The sequence below is a fragment of the Tamandua tetradactyla genome, chromosome 12 (assembly GCF_023851605.1).
Source record: "Tamandua tetradactyla isolate mTamTet1 chromosome 12, mTamTet1.pri, whole genome shotgun sequence".
Classification (NCBI taxonomy): domain Eukaryota; kingdom Metazoa; phylum Chordata; class Mammalia; order Pilosa; family Myrmecophagidae; genus Tamandua; species Tamandua tetradactyla.
Window position 1 is genome coordinate 48,736,438 of NC_135338.1, and position 21,919 is coordinate 48,758,356.

The 21,919-nt window shown below is 37.9% G+C and overlaps 1 protein-coding gene across 4 annotated transcripts in view; it reads right to left on the reverse strand.

Moving 5' to 3' along the window:
- PTPN21 (protein tyrosine phosphatase non-receptor type 21) overlaps positions 1-21,919 on the reverse strand; it is a 139,362-nt gene that overhangs the window by 55,264 nt on the left and 62,179 nt on the right. For all 4 annotated transcript variants that reach the window (XM_077123262.1, XM_077123264.1, XM_077123263.1 and 1 more), the window contains 3 exons: positions 17,512-17,609; positions 16,242-16,309; positions 1,411-1,481 (listed from right to left, as the gene is read on the reverse strand). In XM_077123262.1, the coding sequence (XP_076979377.1) occupies positions 1,411-1,481; positions 16,242-16,309; positions 17,512-17,609 (237 nt within the window). The remainder of the gene's footprint in view (positions 1-1,410; positions 1,482-16,241; positions 16,310-17,511; positions 17,610-21,919) is intronic.

Genomic DNA, 21,919 nt, shown 5'->3' on the forward strand with positions numbered 1-21,919 from the left:
TCTCTGAAAGCAGGGATTTATTCTGCTTATCTTTGTGCCCGCAGACTTAGAGCTCTGCCTCTTACAGAGCAATAGTACTAAATTATCTTTAAAGACATACACAAATGAATGAATGAAGGTAACAAAAGACAGGCTAATGTGTGCCTGAGGGATGAATTCTGCTGGAACAAGGATTCACTCAGGACAGCAGAGGGTAAAGCTGGAAAGAGGATTAGCCACCTGTGGAAGGCCTATAGTTATAGATTAGGGGAGAGCAAGAAATGATTCATGAGCATGTGGGGGGTTCAGGGGGGAGGAGAGGCAGGTAGAGATAAGAGGAAAGTGATATTTTAGGAAGACTAATCCTTTATGTGAGATTATAAGGATCTGCGTGTGAACAGACTAGCAGCAAAAGGTCACTAATGGAAGGGGATAAAAAATAGGTTCAAATCCCACCTCTCTCATGTACTGGTTATATAACTTAGGGCAAGTTACTCAGTCTTTCTGAGTTTGATTCCCCCATCTGTAAGATGGAGATGGTATTATTTACCTTAAGGAGTGGTTATAAAAATGTAATGATTGTATATAAAATATCTGGAACTATGTGGCTATTTGGTTTAGAACAAGACCTACATTCTCTAGGGGAGGATTTTTCTTATAGGAAATACACACAGATTCACCAGCAAAGAAAGTCAGTATCTACCAGCATCCCAAGGTATGCAGAAGCTTAGATCAGGCAATCATTACCACAGTTCTTAGCACAATTCGCCAGAGATGCAAGCACAGAGATGCAGTCTCCAAAAGAATAAAGGGGTAAATAACCCTGCACTTGCTGCTTCATTAAAAAAAAAACAGGGCGGGCCGCGGTGGCTCAGCGGGCAAAGTGCTTGCCTGCTATGCCGGAGGACCTCGGTTCGATTCCCGGCCCCAACCCATGTAACAAAAACGGAGAAACAGAATACAATAAAACAAGAAAATGTTTAAAGATGTTTCCCTTTCTTCCTTCCTTCCTTCCTTCTATCCTTCCTTCCTTCTCTCTGTCTTTCCTTTAAAAAAAAAAAAAAAAAAACAAAAACAAATCTTCCTAATCTTGCATTAACCTACAAAGGATTAGGTAACCATACTAGCCTTAAACATATGGCTTAAATACATAAATAATTGGCACCCTTCAATAACTGGCTGCTTCCTACTGCTTCAGTTGCATCATGGGTAAAACATGGATAATTGAATGGGTTGATATGGGCTAGTACTTACATGGGATTTGGCCACAGTGAGTGCTATGTAAATGTTAGTGACCTGAAACAGTTATAGTTGCAATAGTTGTAGCAACAGGAACAGCACTTAGGTTCTGAATATAATTGCATCAATGCATCTTTCAAATTCAAACAGGCATTAGTTCTACACTATTTCCATTTATTTCTTTGTATTTACCTGTATTTCTGATGCAGTAAAGCCACTTTTTGGGTTGCTTCTTCCAATACTTTTTCATCTTGTAACCACCCCTGAACAAAATATAAAGCAATAAATAAGTAAAACTTTCCAGATTTCTTAGGAAAAACTGTTGCTACTGACTGCTACCAACTCTTATCACTAACAAAAATATCAATAGTATTAATATGTGGGAACTCTGCTTAAGTATATAATAGTAATTTTTAAGTAGAATTAAGTGGCTTCTGCTCAGAGCCAACATAATTTGCCCTGTTTCCTTATTTCATCCTAGAGAAAGTTTCCACTGAGTTTATTTCAGGTTGGAACATCAACCAGCCAGTTTTGAGCCCAACACAATCACAACACCTCATGCGTTCTCTGTATCACTGCATAGACACTGAGAAGAGCAGTCCACTTCCTTAGTTGTTCTAATGTACATTCAACATGTCAATTCCAACAATGGTGACTTAAAAAGTAGAAGGCAGCTGGGGGAACAGCAGTGACTGGACACAGAGTATACACCAATCTGGACCAGGTAGAATGGCTGAGATCCCACACAGAACTATAATCCCCCAAGCCACAGAGGCTGGTGCCCCTCCTCCACAGGCATGGCAGGCTGGGTCCCCAGGGGGAAGAAAAAGACTTTACTAGCAGCGAGGGCTTAGCTCAACCAAGCTTTGATTATGAAATTAATTAACAAATTCTGACTATTGAGAACAGGCCCTCAGCAGAGATAAACCTGGAATAAGCACTAAAGGAACTAGGAGTCTGTGCTCCAGCAGAAGGAGGAGGGCTAATGGGAAAAAAAAAAGAGAGAGAGAGAGAGAGAGAGAGGCTTTTTGTGAGTTGGACAGGACAAAATACTGGAAAAGGGCTGGTTTCCCAGGAAAGGGGCACATAGAGCCTAGAGATACACAGAGCTATGTACCAACTAAAGCTCTTGATTTGCAAACCCAAGGAGCCTGGGTCCTCTGAAAAAGCTTTTTTTCTTTTTTTCTACTTCTTAAACAGCTCATTAGATAAGACTGAAAGTATTCTCAGGCTCCAACACTGCCCCAGGCAAAGGCAGAATTAAGCTTGTTTGAGAGGCAAAGAAAACAGTCAGGTGAAAGAAGTTAATTCCCTAAAGGGTGTATCTTCCCCAAGAAAGGGGAGGATGGGTCCCACCTCAAGTGGAATCACTCCTTCAGGGAATTCAGGCCCCAGGTGCTAGAAAACATAGGCAATCAAAGCCCACCTATTACCTCACTTCTGTTTCAACCACACCCCTGGCAGGGAAAGTCTGCTGAAATTAAAGGTACCACATCACTTGAAGGGAAGCCATGGGCAGACAAGTGGCACAAGCTGGGCAGGATAGGAAAAGCACAGAGCCTAGAGGCTTCATAGGAAAGTCTGACAATCTGCTGGGTCTCACCCTCAGGGGAAAACTGATATTGGCTGCTTTCTCCTTCTGAGACAAGGACCTGTCTAGCCTGGGAAAATCTGACATCTGGGGTCTATGATATCTGAGGAGACTCTCCTCAAAACAAAGGCTCCATACAGGCAGGACAAGAAACAGAAAAACCAGAACTGAACAATTCTTACCAGTTAAACAGAAACTATACTAGAGGACTAGAATAAGTTGAAGTGAATGTTAAAGAACAGATAGAGAACAAAGTCATCCAGCAAGAACACCCTAGGCAAAAGTGAAAACAACCTCCAGAATAAACTAATTAAGGAAATCAAATGCCTAGACACCAGCAAAAAATAATAAGTCATACTAGAAAAATCAAAGGTATGGCCTAGTCAAATAAACAAACCAAACTTCAAATGCGATACAGGAGCTGAAACAACTAATTCAGGATGTTTGAACAGACATGTAAAATCTCACAAAAAATCAAATTAAATCAAGTTGAGGGAGGATATGAAGAAGATACTGGGTCATAAAGAAGAATTAGAAAGTTTGAAAAAACAAATCACAGAACTTATGGGAATGAGAGGCACAATAGAAGAGATGGAGAAAAAACAATGGAAACCTAAAACAGTAGATTTTAAGAGGCAGAAGATAGGATTAGCAAATTAGAGGACTGTATATTTGAAATCTGGTATATAAAATCTGACATACAAAAGAAAATATAGGGTATCGGGGAATTGAATGACAGCATGAAGTGCATGAATATACATGTTGTGGGTGTCCTAGGAGGAGAAAGACTGATGGAGGAAATAATCACTGAAAAATTTCCCATCTCTTATGAAAGACATAAAATTACAGATTAAAAAAAACACAGATCCAAAAAGTGTAGTATACCCCAACAGAATAGATCCAAATACCTATACTCCAAGACACTAACCAGATTGTAAAATGTTAAAGACAAAGAATTTTGAAAGAAGCAACAGAAAAGCAATTCACTGCATACAAGGAAAGCTCAATAAGACTATGTATGGATTTCTCAGCAGAAAACATGGCGGTGAGAGGGTAGTGGGATGATGTATTTAAGATTATGAATGAGAAAACTGCCAACCAAAAATTCTGTATCCAGCAAAACTGTCTTTCAAAAATGAAGGGAAGATTAAACTACTTTCAGACAAACAATCACTGAGAAAATCTGTGACTAAGAGACTGGCTCTACAAGAAATAATAAAAGGAGCACTACAGGCAGATAGGAAAAGGCAGGAGAGAGGAGTATGGAGAAGAGTGGAGAAATGAAGACTACTAGTAAAGGTAAAAAGAGGGGGAAAAATTAGTTATGATATATAAAATCCAAAAGACAAAATGGTGGAAGAAAGTACTGCCTTTACAGTAATAACATTAAATGTTAATGGATTAAAATCCCTCAAAGAAAAGACAAAGATCGACAGAATGGATTAAAAAACAGGACACTACCCATCTATATGTTGTCTACAGGACACTCACTTTAAACTCATACAATGTGGTAGTTAGGTTCAGGTGTCAACTTGGCCAGGTGAAGGTGCCTAGTTCTGTTGCAGTGGACATGAGCCAATGGCATGTGACTCTCATCTGTCACTGATTACATCTGTGGTTGGCTAGGGGGAGTGCCTACTGGAATGAATGTTGTTTGATTTAATAGGCTGGATGCTTAAATGAAAGGGAAATGCAGCACAGCCCAAGCAACTCAGCATACCTCATCTCAGCACTCACAGCTCAGCCCAGATTTTTGGCAATGCAGAAAGGAATCACCCCAGGGAAAGCTGTTGAAACCCAGAAGCCTGGAGAGAAGGCCATGAGAGATCACCTTGTGCTTTCCTGTGTAAGAGAGAACCTCAGATGAAAGTTAGCTGCCTTTCCTCTGACGAACTATATGTTGTTAACTAACTACATTCCCTTTTATTAAAAGCCAATCCATCTCTGGTGTGTTGCATTCTGGCAGCACTGGCAGAATAAAATAGTTGTCTACAAGACACTTTAAACCCAAAAACAAAAATAAGTTGAATGTGAAAGGTCAGGAAAAGATATTTCATTTGCACAACAACCAGAGAAGAGCAGGATAGCTATACTAATATCCAATAAATTAGCCTTCAAATGTAAAACAATTAAAAGAGACAAAGAAGAACACTATGTATTAATAAAAGGAACACTTTAACAAGACGATATAACAATCATAAATATGTATGCCCCAAGCCAGAGTGCTCCAAAATATATGAGGCAAACCCTGAAAACACTGAAGGAAGAAGTAGATACCTCTACCATAATAGTTGGAGATTTCAAGTCCCTGCTCTTATTATTTGATAGATCATCTAAACAGAGGAAACAGAGATTTTGAATAATATGATAACCTAACTAGACTTAACAGACATTTACAGAACATTATACACCACAACAGTGGGATAAACATTTTTCTCAAGTGGCCATGGATCATTCTCAAGCACAGACCATATGCTGGGTCATTATGCAAGTCTCAATGAATTTAAAAAGATTGAAATGATATAAAACACTTTCTCAGATCATAGTGAAACAAAGTTGGAAATTAATAACAGGCAGAGGTCCAGAAAACTCACAAATATATGGAGGCTAAACAACCCACTCTTAAACAACGAGTGAGTCAAGGAAGAAATTACAAGAGAAATCAGTAAATATCTCCAGGCAAATGAACATGAAAACATAGCACATCAAAATTTGTGGGATACAGCAAAGGCAGTGTTGAGAGGGAAATTTACTGCCTTAAACACCTATATTAAAAAAGAAGAAAGAGCAAAAATTGAGGAATTAACTGTTCACTTGGAAGAACTAGAGAAAGAACAGCAAACTAACCCTAAAGCAAACAAAAGGAAAGAAATTATGAAGATCAGAGCAGAAATAAATGAAATTAAAAAATCAAGAAAATCAACAAAACCAGAAGATGATTCTTTGAGAAAGTCATAAAATAGAGAGAGAAAGAGAGAGAGAGAGAGAGAGAGAGAGAGAGAGAGAGAGGATGCAAATAAATAAAATCAGAAATGGAAGAGAAGACATAACCAATGACCCTGCAGAAATAACGGAGCTAATGACAGAATACTATCAGCAACTATATGCTAATGAACTAGACAATGGAAATGAAATGGACAACTTCCTAGAAAGGCATGAACAACGAACATTGACTTGAGAAGAAACAGACGACCTCAACAAACCAATCCCAAGTAAAAAGATTGAATTTCAGTCATCAAGAAACTCCCAGGAAAGAAAAGTCCAGGATGACATGGCTTCACATGTGAATTCTATCAAACTTTCTAGAAAGAATTAGTATCAACCCTCCTCAAACTCTTAAAAAAAAACTGAATAGGAAGGAAAGCTACCTAACACATTCTATGAAGCTACCATCACACTAATATCAAAGCCAAAGTTACTATGAGAAAAGAAAATTACAGACCAATATTTTTAATAAATATAAATGTAAAAATCCTCAACAAAATACTTGCAAGTCAAATCCAGCAGCACATTCAAAGAATTATATACCATAACTAAGTGGGATTTATTCCAGGTATTTTAGGCTGGTTCAACACAAGAAAATCAATTAATGTAATACATCATATCAACAAATCAAGCAGAAAAACCACATGATCATCTCGATTGATGCAGAAAATGCATTTGACAGAATTCAAGATCCTTTTTTTGATGAAAGCACTTCAAAAGATAGGAATAGAAGGGAAGATCCTCAACATGATAAAGGGAATATATGAAAAACCCACAGCTAACATCATGTTCAATGGGGAAAGACTGAAAGCTTTCCATCTAACATCAGGAACAAAGGATGCCCCACAATAACCACTGCTATTCAACATTGTGCTAGAAGTTCTAGCCAGAGCAATTAGACAAGAAAAAGAAATACAAAGCATCCAAATTGGAAAGGAAGAAGTAAAATTTTCACTATTTGCAGATGACATGATACTATATGTCAAGAATCTCAAAAAATCTACAGCAAAGTTACTACTAGAGCTAATAAATGAGTACAGCAAAGTGGCAGTACAAGATGAACACCCCAAAATCAGTAGTGTTTCTATACACTAGCGATGAACAATCTGAGGAGGAAATAAAAAAAAAATTCCATTTACAATAGCAACCAAAACAATCAAACATTTAGGAATAAATTTAACTAAGAATACAAAAGATCTATAAAAAGAAAACTACAAGAAATTGATAATGAAATCATGGAAGACCTAAATAAATAGGAGGGTATACCATGTTCATGGATTGGAAGATTTTCAATTCTACGCAAATGATTTATAGATTCAATGCAAACCTATTAAAATTCCAGCAATTTACTTTGTAGAAACAGAAAAACCAATAATCAAATTTATTTGGAAGGAAAGAGTGCCCTGAATTCTTTATTTTATTTTATTTATTTTATTTTTTTTATTATTTTTTTTTATTAATTAAAAAAAATTAACACAACATTAGAAATCAATCCATTCTACATATGCAATCAGTAATTCTTAATATCATCACATAGGTGTATGGTCATCATTTCTCAGTACATATGCATCGATTTAGAGAAAGAAATAGCATGACAACAGAAAAAGAAATAAAGTGATAACACAGAGAAAACACAAATAAAAATAAAAAGTACAAAAATATATAAGAGAAAGAAAAAAAAAAACAAAAAAAAACTATAGATCAGATGCAGCTTCATTCAGCGTTCCAACATAATTACATTACAGTTAGGCAGTATTGTGCTGACCATTCTTTTTTTTTTTTTTTTTTAGACATCATACCATTCTACATATGCAATCAGTAATTCTTAACATCATCACATAGATGCATGATCATCGTTTCTTAGTACATTTGCATCGGTTTAGAAGAACTAGCAGTATAACAGAAAAAAATATAGAATGTTAATATAGAGAAAAAAAATAAAAGTAATAATAATAAGAACAAACAAAACAAAACAAAACAAGAACCTATCGCTCGGATGCAGCTTCGTTCAGTATTTTAACATGATTACTTTACAATTAGGTATTATTGTGCTGTCCATTTTTGAGTTTTTGTATCTAGTCCTATTGCACAGTCTGTATTCCATCAGCTCCAATTACCCATTATCTTACCCTGTTTCTAACTCCTGCTGAACTCTGTTACCAATGACATATTCCAAGTTTATTCTCGAGTGTCGATTCACATCATTGGAACCATACAGTATTTGTCTTTTAGTTTTTGGCTAGACTCACTCAGCATAATGTTCTCTAGGTCCATCCATGTTATTACATGCTTCATAAGTTTATCCTGCCTTAAAGCTGCATAATATTCCATCGTATGTATATACCACAGTTTGTTTAGCCACTCGTCTGTTGATGGACATTTTGGCTGTTTCCATCTCTTTGCAATTGTAAATAACGCTGCTATAAACATTGGTGTGCAAATGTCTGTTTGAGTTTTTGCCTTTAATTCCTTTGAGTAGATTCCCAGCAATGGTATTGCTGGGTCGTATGGCAATTCTATATTCAGCTTTTTGAGGAACCGCCAAACTGCTTTCCACAGTGGTTGCACCATTTGACATTCCCACCAACAGTGGATAAGTGTGCCTCTTTCACCGCATCCTCTCCAGCACTTGTCATTTTCTGTTTTGTTGATAATGGCCATTCTGGTGGGTGTGAAATGATATCTCATTGTGGTTTTGATTTGCATTTCTCTAATGGCCAGGGACATTGAGCATCTCTTCATGTGTCTTTTGGCCATTTGTATTTCCTCCTCTGAGAGGTGTCTATTCAAGTCTTTTTCCCATTTTGTAATTGGGTTGGCTATCTTTTTGTTGTTGAGTTGAACAATCTCATTATAAATTCTGGATACTAGACCTTTATCTGATATGTCATTTCCAAATATTGATTCCCATTGTGTAGGCTGTCTTTCTACTTTCTTGATGAAGTTCTTTGATGCACAAAAGTGTTTAATTTTGAGGAGTTCCCATTTATTTATTTCCTTCTTCAGTGCTCTTGCTTTAGGTGTAAGGTCCATAAAACCGCCTCCAATTGTAAGATTCATAAGATATCTCCCTACATTTTCCTCTAGCTGTTCTATGGTCTTAGACCTAATGTTTAGATCTTTGATCCATTTTGAGTTAACTTTTGTATAGGGTGTGAGATATGGGTCCTCTTTCATTCTTTTGCACATGGATATCCAGTTCTCTAGGCACCATTTATTGAAGAGACTGCTCTGTCCCAGGTGAGTTGGCTTGACTGCCTTATCAAAGATCAAATGTCCATAGATGAGAGGGTCTATATCTGAGCACTCTATTCGATTCCATTGGTCGATATATCTATCTTTATGCCAACACCATGCTGTTTTGACCACTGTGGCTTCATAATATGCCTTAAAGTCAGGCAGTGCAAGACCTCCAGCTTCGTTTTTTTAACTCAAGATGTTTTTAGCAATTCGGGGCACCCTGCCCTTCCAGATAAATTTGCTTATTGGTTTTTCTATTTCTGAAAAATACGTTGTTGGGATTTTGATTGGTATTGCATTGAATCTGTAAATCAATTTAGGTAGGATTGACATCTTAACTATATTTAGTCTTCCAATCCATGAACACGGTATGCCCTTCCATCTGTTTAGGTCTTCTGTGATTTCTTTTAGCAGTTTTTTGTAGTTTTCTTTATATAGGTTTTTTGTCTCTTTAGTTAAATTTATTCCTAGGTATTTTATTCTTTTAGTTGCAATTGTAAATGGGATTCGTTTCTTGATTTCCCCCTCCGCTTGTTCATTGCTAGTGTATAGAAATGCTACAGATTTTTGAATGTTGATCTTGTAACCTGCTACTTTGCTGTACTCATTTATTAGTTCTAGTAGTTTTGTTGTGGATTTTTCCGGGTTTTCGACATATATTATCATATCATCTGCAAACAGTGATAGTTTTACTTCTTCCTTTCCAATTTTGATGCCTTGTATTTCTTTTTCTTGTCTAATTGCTCTGGCTAGAACCTCCAACACAATGTTGAATAATAGTGGTGATAGTGGACATCCTTGTCTTGTTCCTGTTCTTAGGGGGAACGTTTTCAATTTTTCCCCATTAAGGATGATATTAGCTGTGGGTTTTTCATATATTCCCTCTATCATTTTAAGGAAGTTCCCTTGTATTCCTATCCTTTGAAGTGTTTTCAACAGGAAAGGATGTTGAATCTTGTCAAATGCCTTCTCTGCATCAACTGAGATGATCATGTGATTTTTCTGCTTTGATTTGTTGATATGGTGTATTACATTAATTGATTTTCTTATGTTGAACCATCCTTGCATACCTGGGATGAATCCTACTTGGTCATGATGAATAATTCTTTTAATGTGTTGTTGGATACGATTTGCTAGAATTTTATTGAGGACTTTTGCATCTATATTCATTAGAGAGATCGGCCTGTAGTTTTCTTGTTTTGTAATATCTTTGCCTGGTTTTGGTATGAGGGTAATGTTGGCGTCATAGAATGAATTAGGTAGTTTTCCCTCCACTTCGATTTTTTTGAAGAGTTTGAGGAGAGTTGGTACTAATTCTTTCTGGAATGTTTGATAGAATTCACAGGTGAAGCCGTCTGGTCCTGGAATTTTCTTTTTAGGAAGCTTTTGAATGACTGCTTCAATTTCTTTACTTGTGATTGGTTTGTTGAGGTCATCTATGTCTTCTTGAGTCAAAGTTGGTTGTTCATGTCTTTCCAGGAACCCGTCCATTTCCTCTAAATTGTTGTATTTATTAGCGTAAAGTTGTTCATAGTATCCTGTTATTACCATCTTTATTTCTGTGAGGTCAGTAGTTATGTCTCCTCTTCCATTTCTGATCTTATTTATTTGCATCCTCTCTCTTCTTCTTTTTGTCAATCTTGCTAAGGGCCCATCAATCTTATTGATTTTCTCATAGAACCAACTTCTGGCCTTATTGATTTTCTCCATTGTTTTCATGTTTTCAATTTCATTTATTTGTGCTCTAATCTTTGTTATTTCTTTCCTTTTGCTTGCTTTGGGGTTAGCTTGCTGTTCTTTCTCCAGTTCTTCCAAATGGATAGTTAATTCCTGAATTTTTGCCTTTTCTTCTTTTCTGATATAGGCATTTAGAGCAATAAATTTCCCTCTTAGCACTGCCTTTGCTGCGTCCCATAAGTTTTGATATGTTGTGTTTTCATTTTCATTCGCCTCGAGGTATTTGCTAATTTCCCTTGCAATTTCTTCTTTGACCCAGTCGTTGTTTAGGAGTGTGTTGTTGAGCCTCCACGTATTTGTGAATTTTCTGGCACTCTGCCTATTATTGATTTCCAACATCATTCCTTTATGGTCCGAGAAAGTGTTGTGTAAGATTTCAATCTTTTTAAATTTGTTAAGACTTGCTTTGTGACCCAGCATATGGTCTATCTTTGAGAATGATCCATGAGCACTTGAGAAAAAGGTGTATCCTGCTGTTGTGGGATGTAATGTCCTATAAATGTCTATTAAGTCTAGTTCATTTATAGTAATATTCAGATTCTCTATTTCTTTGTTGATCCTCTGTCTAGATGTTCTGTCCCTTGATGAGAGTGGTGAGTTGAAGTCTCCAACTATTATGGTATATGAGTCTATTTCCCTTTTCAGTGTTTGCAGTATATTCCTCACGTATTTTGGGGCATTCTGATTCGGTGCGTAAATATTTATGATTGTTATGTCTTCTTGTTTAATTGTTCCTTTTATTAGTATATAGTGTCCTTCTTTGTCTCTTTTAACTGTTTTACATTTGAAGTCTAATTTGTTGGATATTAGTATAGCCACTCCTGCTCTTTTCTGGTTGTTATTTGCATGAAATATCTTTTCCCAACCTTTCACTTTCAACCTATGTTTATCTTTGGGTCTAAGATGTGTTTCCTGTAGACAGCATATCGAAGGATCCTGTTTTTTAATCCATTCTGCCAATCTATGTCTTTTGATTGGGGAATTCAGTCCATTGACATTTAGTGTTATTACTGTTTGGATAATATTTTCCTCTAACATTTTGCCTTTTGTATTATATATATCATATCTGATTTTCCTTCTTTCTACACTCTTTTCCATATCTCTCTCTTCTGTCTTTTTGTATCTGACTCTAGTGCTCCCTTTAGTATTTCTTGCAGAGCTGGTCTCTTGGTCACAAATTCTTTCAGTGACTTTTTGTCCGAGAATGTTTTAATTTCTCCCTCATTTTTGAAGGATAATTTTGCTGGATATAGGAGTTTTGGTTGGCAGTTTTTCTCTTTTAGTATTTTAAATATATCATCCCACTGTCTTCTAGCTTCCATGGTTTCTGCTGAGAAATCTACACATAGTCTTATTGGGTTTCCCTTGTATGTAATGGATTGTTTTTCTCTTGCTGCTTTCAAGATCTTCTCTTTCTCTTTGACCTCTGACATTCTAACTACTAAGTGTCTTGGAGAACGCCTATTTGGGTCTAATCTCCTTGGGGTGCGCTGCACTTCTTGGATCTGTAATTTTAGGTCTTTCATAAGAGTTGGGAAATTTTCAGTGATAATTTCTTCCATTAGTTTTTCTCCTCCTTTTCCCTTCTCTTCTCCTTCTGGGACACCCACAACACGTATATTTGTGCGGTTCATATTGTCCTTGAGTTCCCTGATACCCTGTTCAAATTTTTCCATTCTTTTCCCTATAGTTTCTGTTTCTTTTTGGAATTCAGATGTTCCATCCTCCAAATCACTAATTCTATCTTCTGTCTCTTTAAATCTATCATTGTAGCTATCCATTATTTTTTCTATGTTTGCTACTTTATCCTTCACTTCCATAAGTTCTGCGATTTGTTTTTTCAGTTTTTCTATTTCTTCTTTATGTTCAGCCCATGTCCTCTTCATGTCCTCCCTCAATTTATCAATTTCATTTTTGAAGAGGTTTTCCATTTCTGTTCGTATATTCAGCATTAGTTGTCTCAGCTCTTGTGTCTCATTTGAGCTATTGGTTTGTTCCTTTGACTGGGCCATATTCTCAATCTTTTGAGCGTGGACAGTTATCTTCTGCTGGCGTCTGGGCATTTATTCAGATTTCTCTTGGTGTTGGACCCAGCAAGGTTGTAAGATTTTTCTGTGAAATCTGTGGGATCTGTTTTTCTTATCTTGCCCAGTACGTGGCGCACGTGGTACACGTTTGTCTCAAGTGTTTGGAATGGGTCTCCCCCAGTCACCGATCTCCGTGGCCTGGGGATTTCGGATCCAATTCTCTCCGTTGGTTCAGGGGCCGCGTGTGGTGGGGGCGTCAGCTGCCGCGGCTTGAGGGGACCCTGTGGCTGGTTGCGGGCCGCAGCGGGCCTGGGGGATTCCCCACCGGACCAGGAAGCCTCCCGTGGGGGGGGGCTACCGCGGCTTGGATAGCCCTCCTATCCGAGACTCGTATCCGCGGACTCGAAGCAGAGACTCGAAGCCGCCCGTAAAAGAGGGGTGCCGCCTGCCTCGGCTTGGGAAACTTGCTTCTCCAATACTCTCAGCCGGCCCGGAAAGGAGGGAGGGAGTAGCTCGGACCACCGCAGCTGCCGCTGATCGGGAAATCACGCGCCGCTCGGGGGTCTCACCGCAGCCGAGTCTCGCAGTCAGTCTAGCCAGCCCAGACTTTGGATAGCCCTCTGATCTGAGATTCGTAGCCGCGGACTCAAAGCTGAGACTCGAAGCCGCCCGCAAAAGAAGGGCGCCGTCTGCCTCGGCTTGGGAAACTTGCTTCTCCGATACTCTCAGCCGGCCCGGGAAGGAGGGAGGGATTAGCTCGGACCACCGCAGCTGTGGCTGCTCGGCAAATCACGCACTGCTCGGGGGTCTCGCTGCAGCCAAGAGTCGCAGTCAGACTTGCCAGCCCAGACTTTGGATAGCCCTCTGATCCGAGACTCGTAGCTGCGGACTCGAAGCCGAGACTCGAAGCCGTCCGCAAAAGTGTGGCGCCGGCCGCCTTGGCTGGGAAGCTTGTCTCTCCGAGTCTCTCAGCCGGCCCGGGAAGGAGGGAGGGATTAGCTCGGACCGCCGCAGCTGCGGCCGCTCAGGGGTCTCGCCGCAGCCAAGTCTCGCAGTCAAACTTGCCAGCCCAGACTTTGGATAGCCCTCTGATCCGAGACTCGTAGTCGCGGACTCGAAGCCGAGACTCGAAGCCGCCCGCAAAAGTGTGGCGCCGGCCGCCTTGGCTGGGAAGCTTGTCTCTCCGCGTCCCTCAGCCAGCCCAGGAAGGAGGGAGGGATTAGCTCGGACCGCCGCAGCTGCGGCTGCTCGGGAAATCGCCCGCCGCTCGGGGATCTCACTCACCGCAGCCGAGTTTCGCAGTCAGACTAACCAGCCCAGACTGGGTTACGCTGTGTGTCCATTCCCTGCTGTAGCCCCGGGAGCTGTTCTGTACTGTTTCTGTTCACCTATTAGTTGATTTGGAGTCGGAGGAACTAAGACACATGTACCTTACTAAGACGCCATCTTCAGGAAGCCCAGAGTGCCCTGAATTCTTGAGAAAGAAAAATTAAGTGGGAGATCTCACACTACCTGACATTAAAGCATATTACGAAGTGGTCAAAACAGCATGATACCAGCATAAAGAGAGATATACCAACCAATGGAATCAAATTGAGTATTCAGGCATAGGCCTTCTCATCTATGGCTAAAAGGCACATGAAAAAGATGCTCAATTCACTGGCTTTTAGGGAAATGCAAATCAAAACCACAATGAGATATCATCTGACACTCAGTAGAATGGCCATGATCAGAAAAACAGAAACAAGTGCTGGAGAGGATGTGCAGAAAGAGGCACATTTATCCACTGTTGGTGGAAATATAAAATGGTATAACTACTCTGGAAGGCAGTTTGGCAGTTCCTCAGGAAGCTAAGTATAGAATTGCCATATGATCCAGCAATCCCATTACTAGGTATATATTCAGAGGAACTAAGAGTAAGAACACAAATGGACATTTGCACACTGATGTTTACAGCAGCATTATTTTTGATTGCCAAGACATGGAAACAACCCAAATGTCTATCAGTGGATGAGTGGCTAAACAAGCTGTGGTATATACATACAATGGAATATTATGCACCTTATAAGACAGAATAAAGGTCATGAAGCACATAACAATGTGGATGAACATTGAGGAAATTATCCTGAGTGAATTTAGCCAGAAACAAAAGGACAAATACTGTATGATCTCACTAATATGAACTAATATTAATGAATGAACTTTGAGAGTTAAAGTTAAGACACAGGTTATCAGGAGATAGAAAGTGGGTAGAGATGGGGCATTTGGTACTGAAGGAATACAGATTGTACAACAGGACTGACTGTAAAAATTCAGAAATGGATAGCACAATAATATAAATATTCTGAATGAATGTGAATATGGTTGAGAGAGAAGGGTCGGGGGCATGTATGAAAGCAGAAGGAAAGACAAAAGATGAAGACTGAGACAGTACAACTTAGGAAAGCCTAGAGTGGACAGTGATGGTGGTTAAATGTACAAATATAAAAACGTTTCTTGCATGAAGGAGAACAACTCAGTGTTAACATGGCAAGGGGTTGAAAATGGATGGTATACAGGAAAAAGTACAATCAAGGCAAACTAGGGCCTATAGTCAACAGTAACACGGTAGTATGCTTCCACTGAAATCTCTCAGCCACTGATTTTCAGTGACTGAGAGTCTAGAGGTTATTCTTATGCATTATATAGATATTTCTTTTTAGTTTATGGTGTATGGGAGTGGCTAGAGGGAAGTACCTGAAATTGTTGAGCTGTATTCCAGTAGCCTTGATTCTTGAAGACAATTGTGTAACTATATAGCTTTTACAATGTGATGCTGTGATTGTGAAAAGCCGATGCCTGATGCTCCTTTTACCCAATATGGACAGATGAGTAAAAAAATAAGGATAAAAAATATATATTTATTTACTGCAAATGTTCTAAAAGTGATCATGGTGAGGAATATATAACTATGTGATGATATTGTGAGCCATTGATTATATGCCATATATGGACTGTATGTGTGTGAATATTTCTCAATAAAAAAATATATTTTTAAAAAGTAGAAGGCAGTATTTGTTCATTTTTTTGGCATCTAGGTTTTTTTTTAATTGTTGATGAGAACCAAATTCCATTCAATATAACTTTGTGAAGCTTCAAGCTTTGGTTAGAAGCAAAATATCTGTGTGGTTCCTCAGAAGCTGGAATGAATCCCTGTCTTTAGACTCATATCCAAATATGAAAATTAATTCTCTGGCTACAACCCAGTGACTACAACCCTCTGGTTTCCATGGACTTACAAGGTTACAATAGGGAATTACTCACACTTAAGTCAATAAGAGGGAATTGATTTTTCAGCACTATTCCTTCCTAGTAGGTCTACAACATGGACTTCATTTCAGGGATTGTTAAGGGTATGGGGACAAAATGTCTATAAAAAGGCCCAATGTAAAAGGAAGTCTTACCACAGGAAACAAGGCGAATTTCTGCAGAAACTCTTGGGATTCATACTGATCAAAGTCACCAAAATCAGCTATACAAAATGAAAGATATTCACATGTCAATTATATTTAATTTTCATAGCAGTATATGCACAATAAATTCAGTATGCAATATGCAGATGGTATGATTACGATTTGGAAGTCAAATGTGCCTTCAAAAGTATCAAGAGTATATTTTAAAAACAGTTGGGTAGAGCCATGTATTTTGACTTGGAAAAATGCCTATGAATAAAGTGAAACAGTTACAAACTAGACATTATACAATCTCATTTTAATAATGGGAAACAAACAAAACCTACCCTGTTATCACATATGCTTACTTAAGCATAGAAAAATGTCAGGAAGAAACCAAACTGCTGACAGTAGTGATTACCTCTGGGAAATGGAATGAGATCATTTGAATATGTTACAACAAGATGTATTTGTTTTGAAACTTAAAATTGTTGGAAAAAAATGTATAGTTCAGCAAAAAGCTTATGAGAAATTATTTCTTAAAGCCAAAGATAATATTTTAAAAGACTCAAAGTATCTTGAAAAGGAATGTGGCTCCACGTGTATCAGGCAATTTTTTTGTCTAGAAATGACATATCTCTGTGCCTGCTAATATCTGGAGGAGTTTTCTGATTAACCTTCAACTCCCAAGGTTAAATGCTAGTTATTATTTGAAACAATGACCCACTAGAAGCCTTCTCAAGTATATGCATACATGTAAATACATGAAGTTAAAGCAAATGAGAAACGAAAGACTTAATTTTAAAAATACTTGTGAAATTCAAGATCTTTACCTTTATGGTTGCTGATGCTCTATAAGCCAGGACAACTATTTAAGAACCCACACAAATCAGGTATAAAGTATAAGTGAACATAACCTCAACCATTGACTGGCAGATCTTTCACCGTAAGATATTACCTAGTAGTAGATCAAGTCCTTGAACTAGAGGAATACATTCTATATTAAATGCTTTAAGTATAAACTTCCGTTTATTGGACTGTTTACTCTGTTGATATATAATACTGTGGTTAAACTTTGAGAAGTTTCACATTCTATTAAAGTAATCCAAATTCACTTTTTTCTCTTAAGGAAGTCCCTTAGACAACAGAATACTATTTCACTAATATAAAAGCAGTACAAAAATGCATATAGAAAGTCAATTAAAAAAATTCCTTACCATTTTTGTTATAATTCACATTTTAAACTTACAGAATTATTACTTTATTGATTCCCCTTATTTACCTTGAACAGCTAAGCCGGCTAGCTGAATTGCTTGCTCTAATGTACAAGGAATGTTTCCTTCCAAGATATCTTTCTTTAGCTGCAGATAATACTGATACCTATAAAAAAAATGTGAATTTTTAAAAATCAATATCAATATTGGCCCCAATTGAGATACAATGCATTTTACCATGCCCTGATAGAGAAACATAAACTACTCAAATGAAACTATAGCCCAGGATGGTTTAAAAGAATGGCTGGAATATCCTTGCCCATATCTGTACATACACATACATACACACAAACACACACACCACAATTTAATTAATTTATTGACTCACTTATCCTTGACTATAGTCATTTCAAAGTTAAAACATATCTAGAAGACAACTGGTCATCTCCCTCATGCCCTGTAAAAAGGTCCCTATATTTTGTTCTTTTCAATTGGGAAAATGGAGAATCAAAGGCCAGTTTTTCCTTAAAAATTCTGTCTAGTAGCTTGGTAATATTAGCCCTGGCTAATTGATGGCTAATTGATGGCTAACTTCCATCTTGATTGATGGAAGTTCCTAGACCCGGTCAGAGGAAAATGGTTCCTGATATTTCAGAGCAGATTTACATTAAAGTATTTTTAAGTAAAATCTCAAAAAAGAATAGCTGCTAAGATGCTTTCTTAATATTCTGTACTGAATATTATTTCTGACTAATTCTTTCCCTCTTCATCTTTTAAACATAGGCATAACATACAATACTAGTTATCAGCACAAGCTTTAGGGCGAAGAAGACCTAAGTTAAAATCCAGCTTTCCAGTTCCGTTTTTACAAAAATTTGGACAATGATTTGGGCAAATCATAATCTGTAGGTTTAAACTATATCGCCAGTCTGAGAGAAAAATATCACTCCTTCACAGGACCAAGCATATTTAAAAAAAACACATGCCAAGCTCTTAGAATGATAGGAACAAAACTGGTGCTCAATAAATGAACATTGCTTTTATTTTCACTATAATCATCACCAATCATGTACTTTAAGCCAGTCAGCAGTACTTCATCTGTATCATTTCTCCATTTCGATAAAGATTCATTACTTCCTTTCTTTAATTTATTCAGTCACCAAAGGGCCTACTACGTGTCAAACTTGGTTCTAACATGGGTTAGAATGAAGAGCCACAGACTTTCTGCCAGTGTCATTATAGAGTCATCTTTTTTTTTTTTTTAACTTTTCTATATGTATAATATAACATATATACAAAACAAAGAAAGAAAGCAATAGCTTTCAAAGCACTCTTCAACAAGTAGTTACAGGACAGATCCCAGAGTTTGTCATGGGCTACCATACCATTATCTCAGATTTTTCCTTCTAGCTGCTCTAGAACATTGGAGGCTAGAAGGAATAAATATACATATTTTTTATCATCACAATCAACTTTTTTTTCTTTTTGTGAAAAATAACATATATACAAAAAAAGCAATAAACTTCAAAGCACAGCACAATTAGTTGCTGAACAGATTTCAGAGTTTGGTATGGGTTACAATTCTACAATTTTAAGTTTTTACTTCTAGCTGCTCTAAGATACTGGAGACTAAAAGAAACATCAATGTAGTCATACTCATTTATTAAACCCTACCTTCTCTGTATAACTCCACCATCATCTTTGATCTTTCTCCCACTCTTCAGGGGTATTTGGACTATGTCTATTCTAAATTTTTCATGTGGGAAGGGATTGTCAATAATATGTGGTGGGCTTGTCAACAAACCAGTATAACATATGGAATAAAAATAAATAATAGGAGGAACAAATGTTAAAATAAATTTCGTTTGAAATTCTAGTGATCAATGAAAGGGAGGAGTAAGGGGTATGGTATGTATAGATTTCTTTTGTTTTCATTTTATTTCTTTGTCTGAATAGATGTAAATGTTCCAAGAAATGATCATGATGATGAATATGCACCTATGTGATGATATTATGAATTACTGATTATATACGTAGAACAGAATGATCAAAATAGGAATGTTTGTGTTTGTTTGGTGTTTTTTGGTATTAAAAAAAAATTTTTTTTAATTAAAAAAAAACACAATAATACGGGGTAGGGAGATAGAACTAGCTGATGTCCTGGAGAGGCTAGCCCCTCTAGGCTTCAGGACTTATCTGGTCCACGGACCCACATGGAGGTTGTAGATTTCTGGAAAGTTACCCTAGTGCATGGAACCTTTGTAGACTCATATGTTGCCCTTGGTGTTCTTTAGGATTGGCTGGAATGGTTTTGGTTGGGGTTTGGCAAGTTATGTCAGGTAGCAATAACTAACTGAAGCTTGTGTAAGGGTGAGTAGCCTCTCAATTCTATCTGAACTTTCTCATCCACTGATACCTTATTTATTACACTACTTTTCCTCCTTTTGGTCAGGATGGCATGCTTGATCCTGCGGTGCCAGGGCCAGGCTCCTCCCTGGGAGTCATCTCCCATGCTGCCAGGACACTTCCACCTGTGGATGTGATGATCCACATGGGGGGAAGGCAATGATTTCAGTTGCAGAGTCAGGCTTAGAGAGAGTGAGGCCACATTTGAGCAACAAAAAAGGTCCTCCAGAAGTAACTCTTAAGCATACCTATAGGTAGGCTAAGCTTCTCCATTACATACATAAGCTTTACAAGATAAAGCATCAAGATCAAGGGCTCACACACTTATCCACTGTTGGTGGGAATATCAAATGGTACAACCACTGTGGAAGGCAGTTTGGCGGTTCCTCAAAAACCTGAATATAGAATTGCCATATGACCCGGCAATACCATTGCTAGATATCTACTCAAAGGACATAAGGGCAAGGACCCAAACGAACATTTGTACACCAATGTTTATAGCAGCATTATTTACAATTAAAAAGAGATGGAAACAGCCAAAATATCCATCAACCAATGAGTGGTTAAACAAACTGTGGTATATACATATAATGGAATATTACACAGCCGTAAGACAGAATAAAGTTACGAAATATGTGACAACATGGATGGACCTTGAGGACATTATGCTGAGTGAGATTAGCCAAAAACAAAGGACATATACTGTATGGTCTCACTGATATGAGCTGACATTAGTGAATAAACTTGGAATATTTTGTTGGTAACAGAGACCATCAGGAGATAGAAATAGAGTAAGACACTGGGTAATTGGAGCAGAAGGGATAGAGATTGTGCAACAGGACTTAATATAAAAACTCAGAAATGGACAGCACAATACTACCTAACTGTAATACAATTTTGTTAAAACACTGAATGAAGTTGAATGTGAGAATGATAGAGGGAGGAGGGCTGGGGGCATAAATGAAATCAGAAAGAAAGACAGACAATAAAGACTGAGATGGTATAATCTAGGAATGCCTAGAGTGTATAACAATAGTGACTGAATGCACAAATTTTAGAAATGTTTTTGCATGAGGAAGAACAAAGGAATGTCATTACTGCAGGGTGCTGAAAATAGATGGTAATTAATATTTTAAAACTTCAACTTATGTGTGAGACTAAAACAAAAAATGTTTATTTGGTACAAAATTTATATTTTGACTAGTGCATTTCCTAACATAACTCATGTAGATAGCTTGATTGAACACCATAAGTACTTGGAACTTAGGGTAGGACATGAGATTTTGTTGGTTTGTCCAGAGTGATGCCCCAATGAATCCAGAGTGATTTGATCAGTGAGTGGAAAAGTACTTGCAAAGTCCCCTTCAGGGAATGGTGAGAATGGGGAGAAATTCAACTTCCCCAAGTTGAATTCCTGATATTCTCACAAGCAGTGTGGACAACCAAAGCTATAGGTTAAGCCTCCAGTCTTGGGGTTTGTTCATATGAAACTTAACCCCACAAAGGATAGGTGAAGCCTACTTAAAATTAGGCCTAAGAGTCACCCCCAAGAGAGCCTCTTCTGTTGCTCAGATGTGACCTCTCTCTCCAGCCAACATAACAAGCAAACTCACCACCCTCCCCCTGTCTACGTGGGACATGACTCCCAGTGGTGCGGACCTTCCTGGCAATGTGGACAGAAATCCTAGAATGAGCTGAGACTCAGCATCAAGGGATTGAGAAAACCTTCTCGACCAAAAGGGGATGAGTGAAATGAGACAAAGTGTCAATGGCTGAGAGATTCCAAACAGAGTGTGAAAGGTTATCCCGGAGGTTATTCTTACGCATTAAGTAGATATCACCTTGTTATTCAAGATGGAATGGAGAGGCTGGAGGGAACTGCCTGAAAATGTAGAGCTGTGTTCCAGTAGCCATGTTTCTTGATGATGATTGTATAATGATATAGCTTTCACAATGTGACTGTGTGATTGTGAAAACCTTGTATCTGATGCTCCTTTTATCTACCTTGTCAACAGACGAGTAGATCATATAGAATAAAAATAAATAATAGGGGGAACAAATGTTAAAATA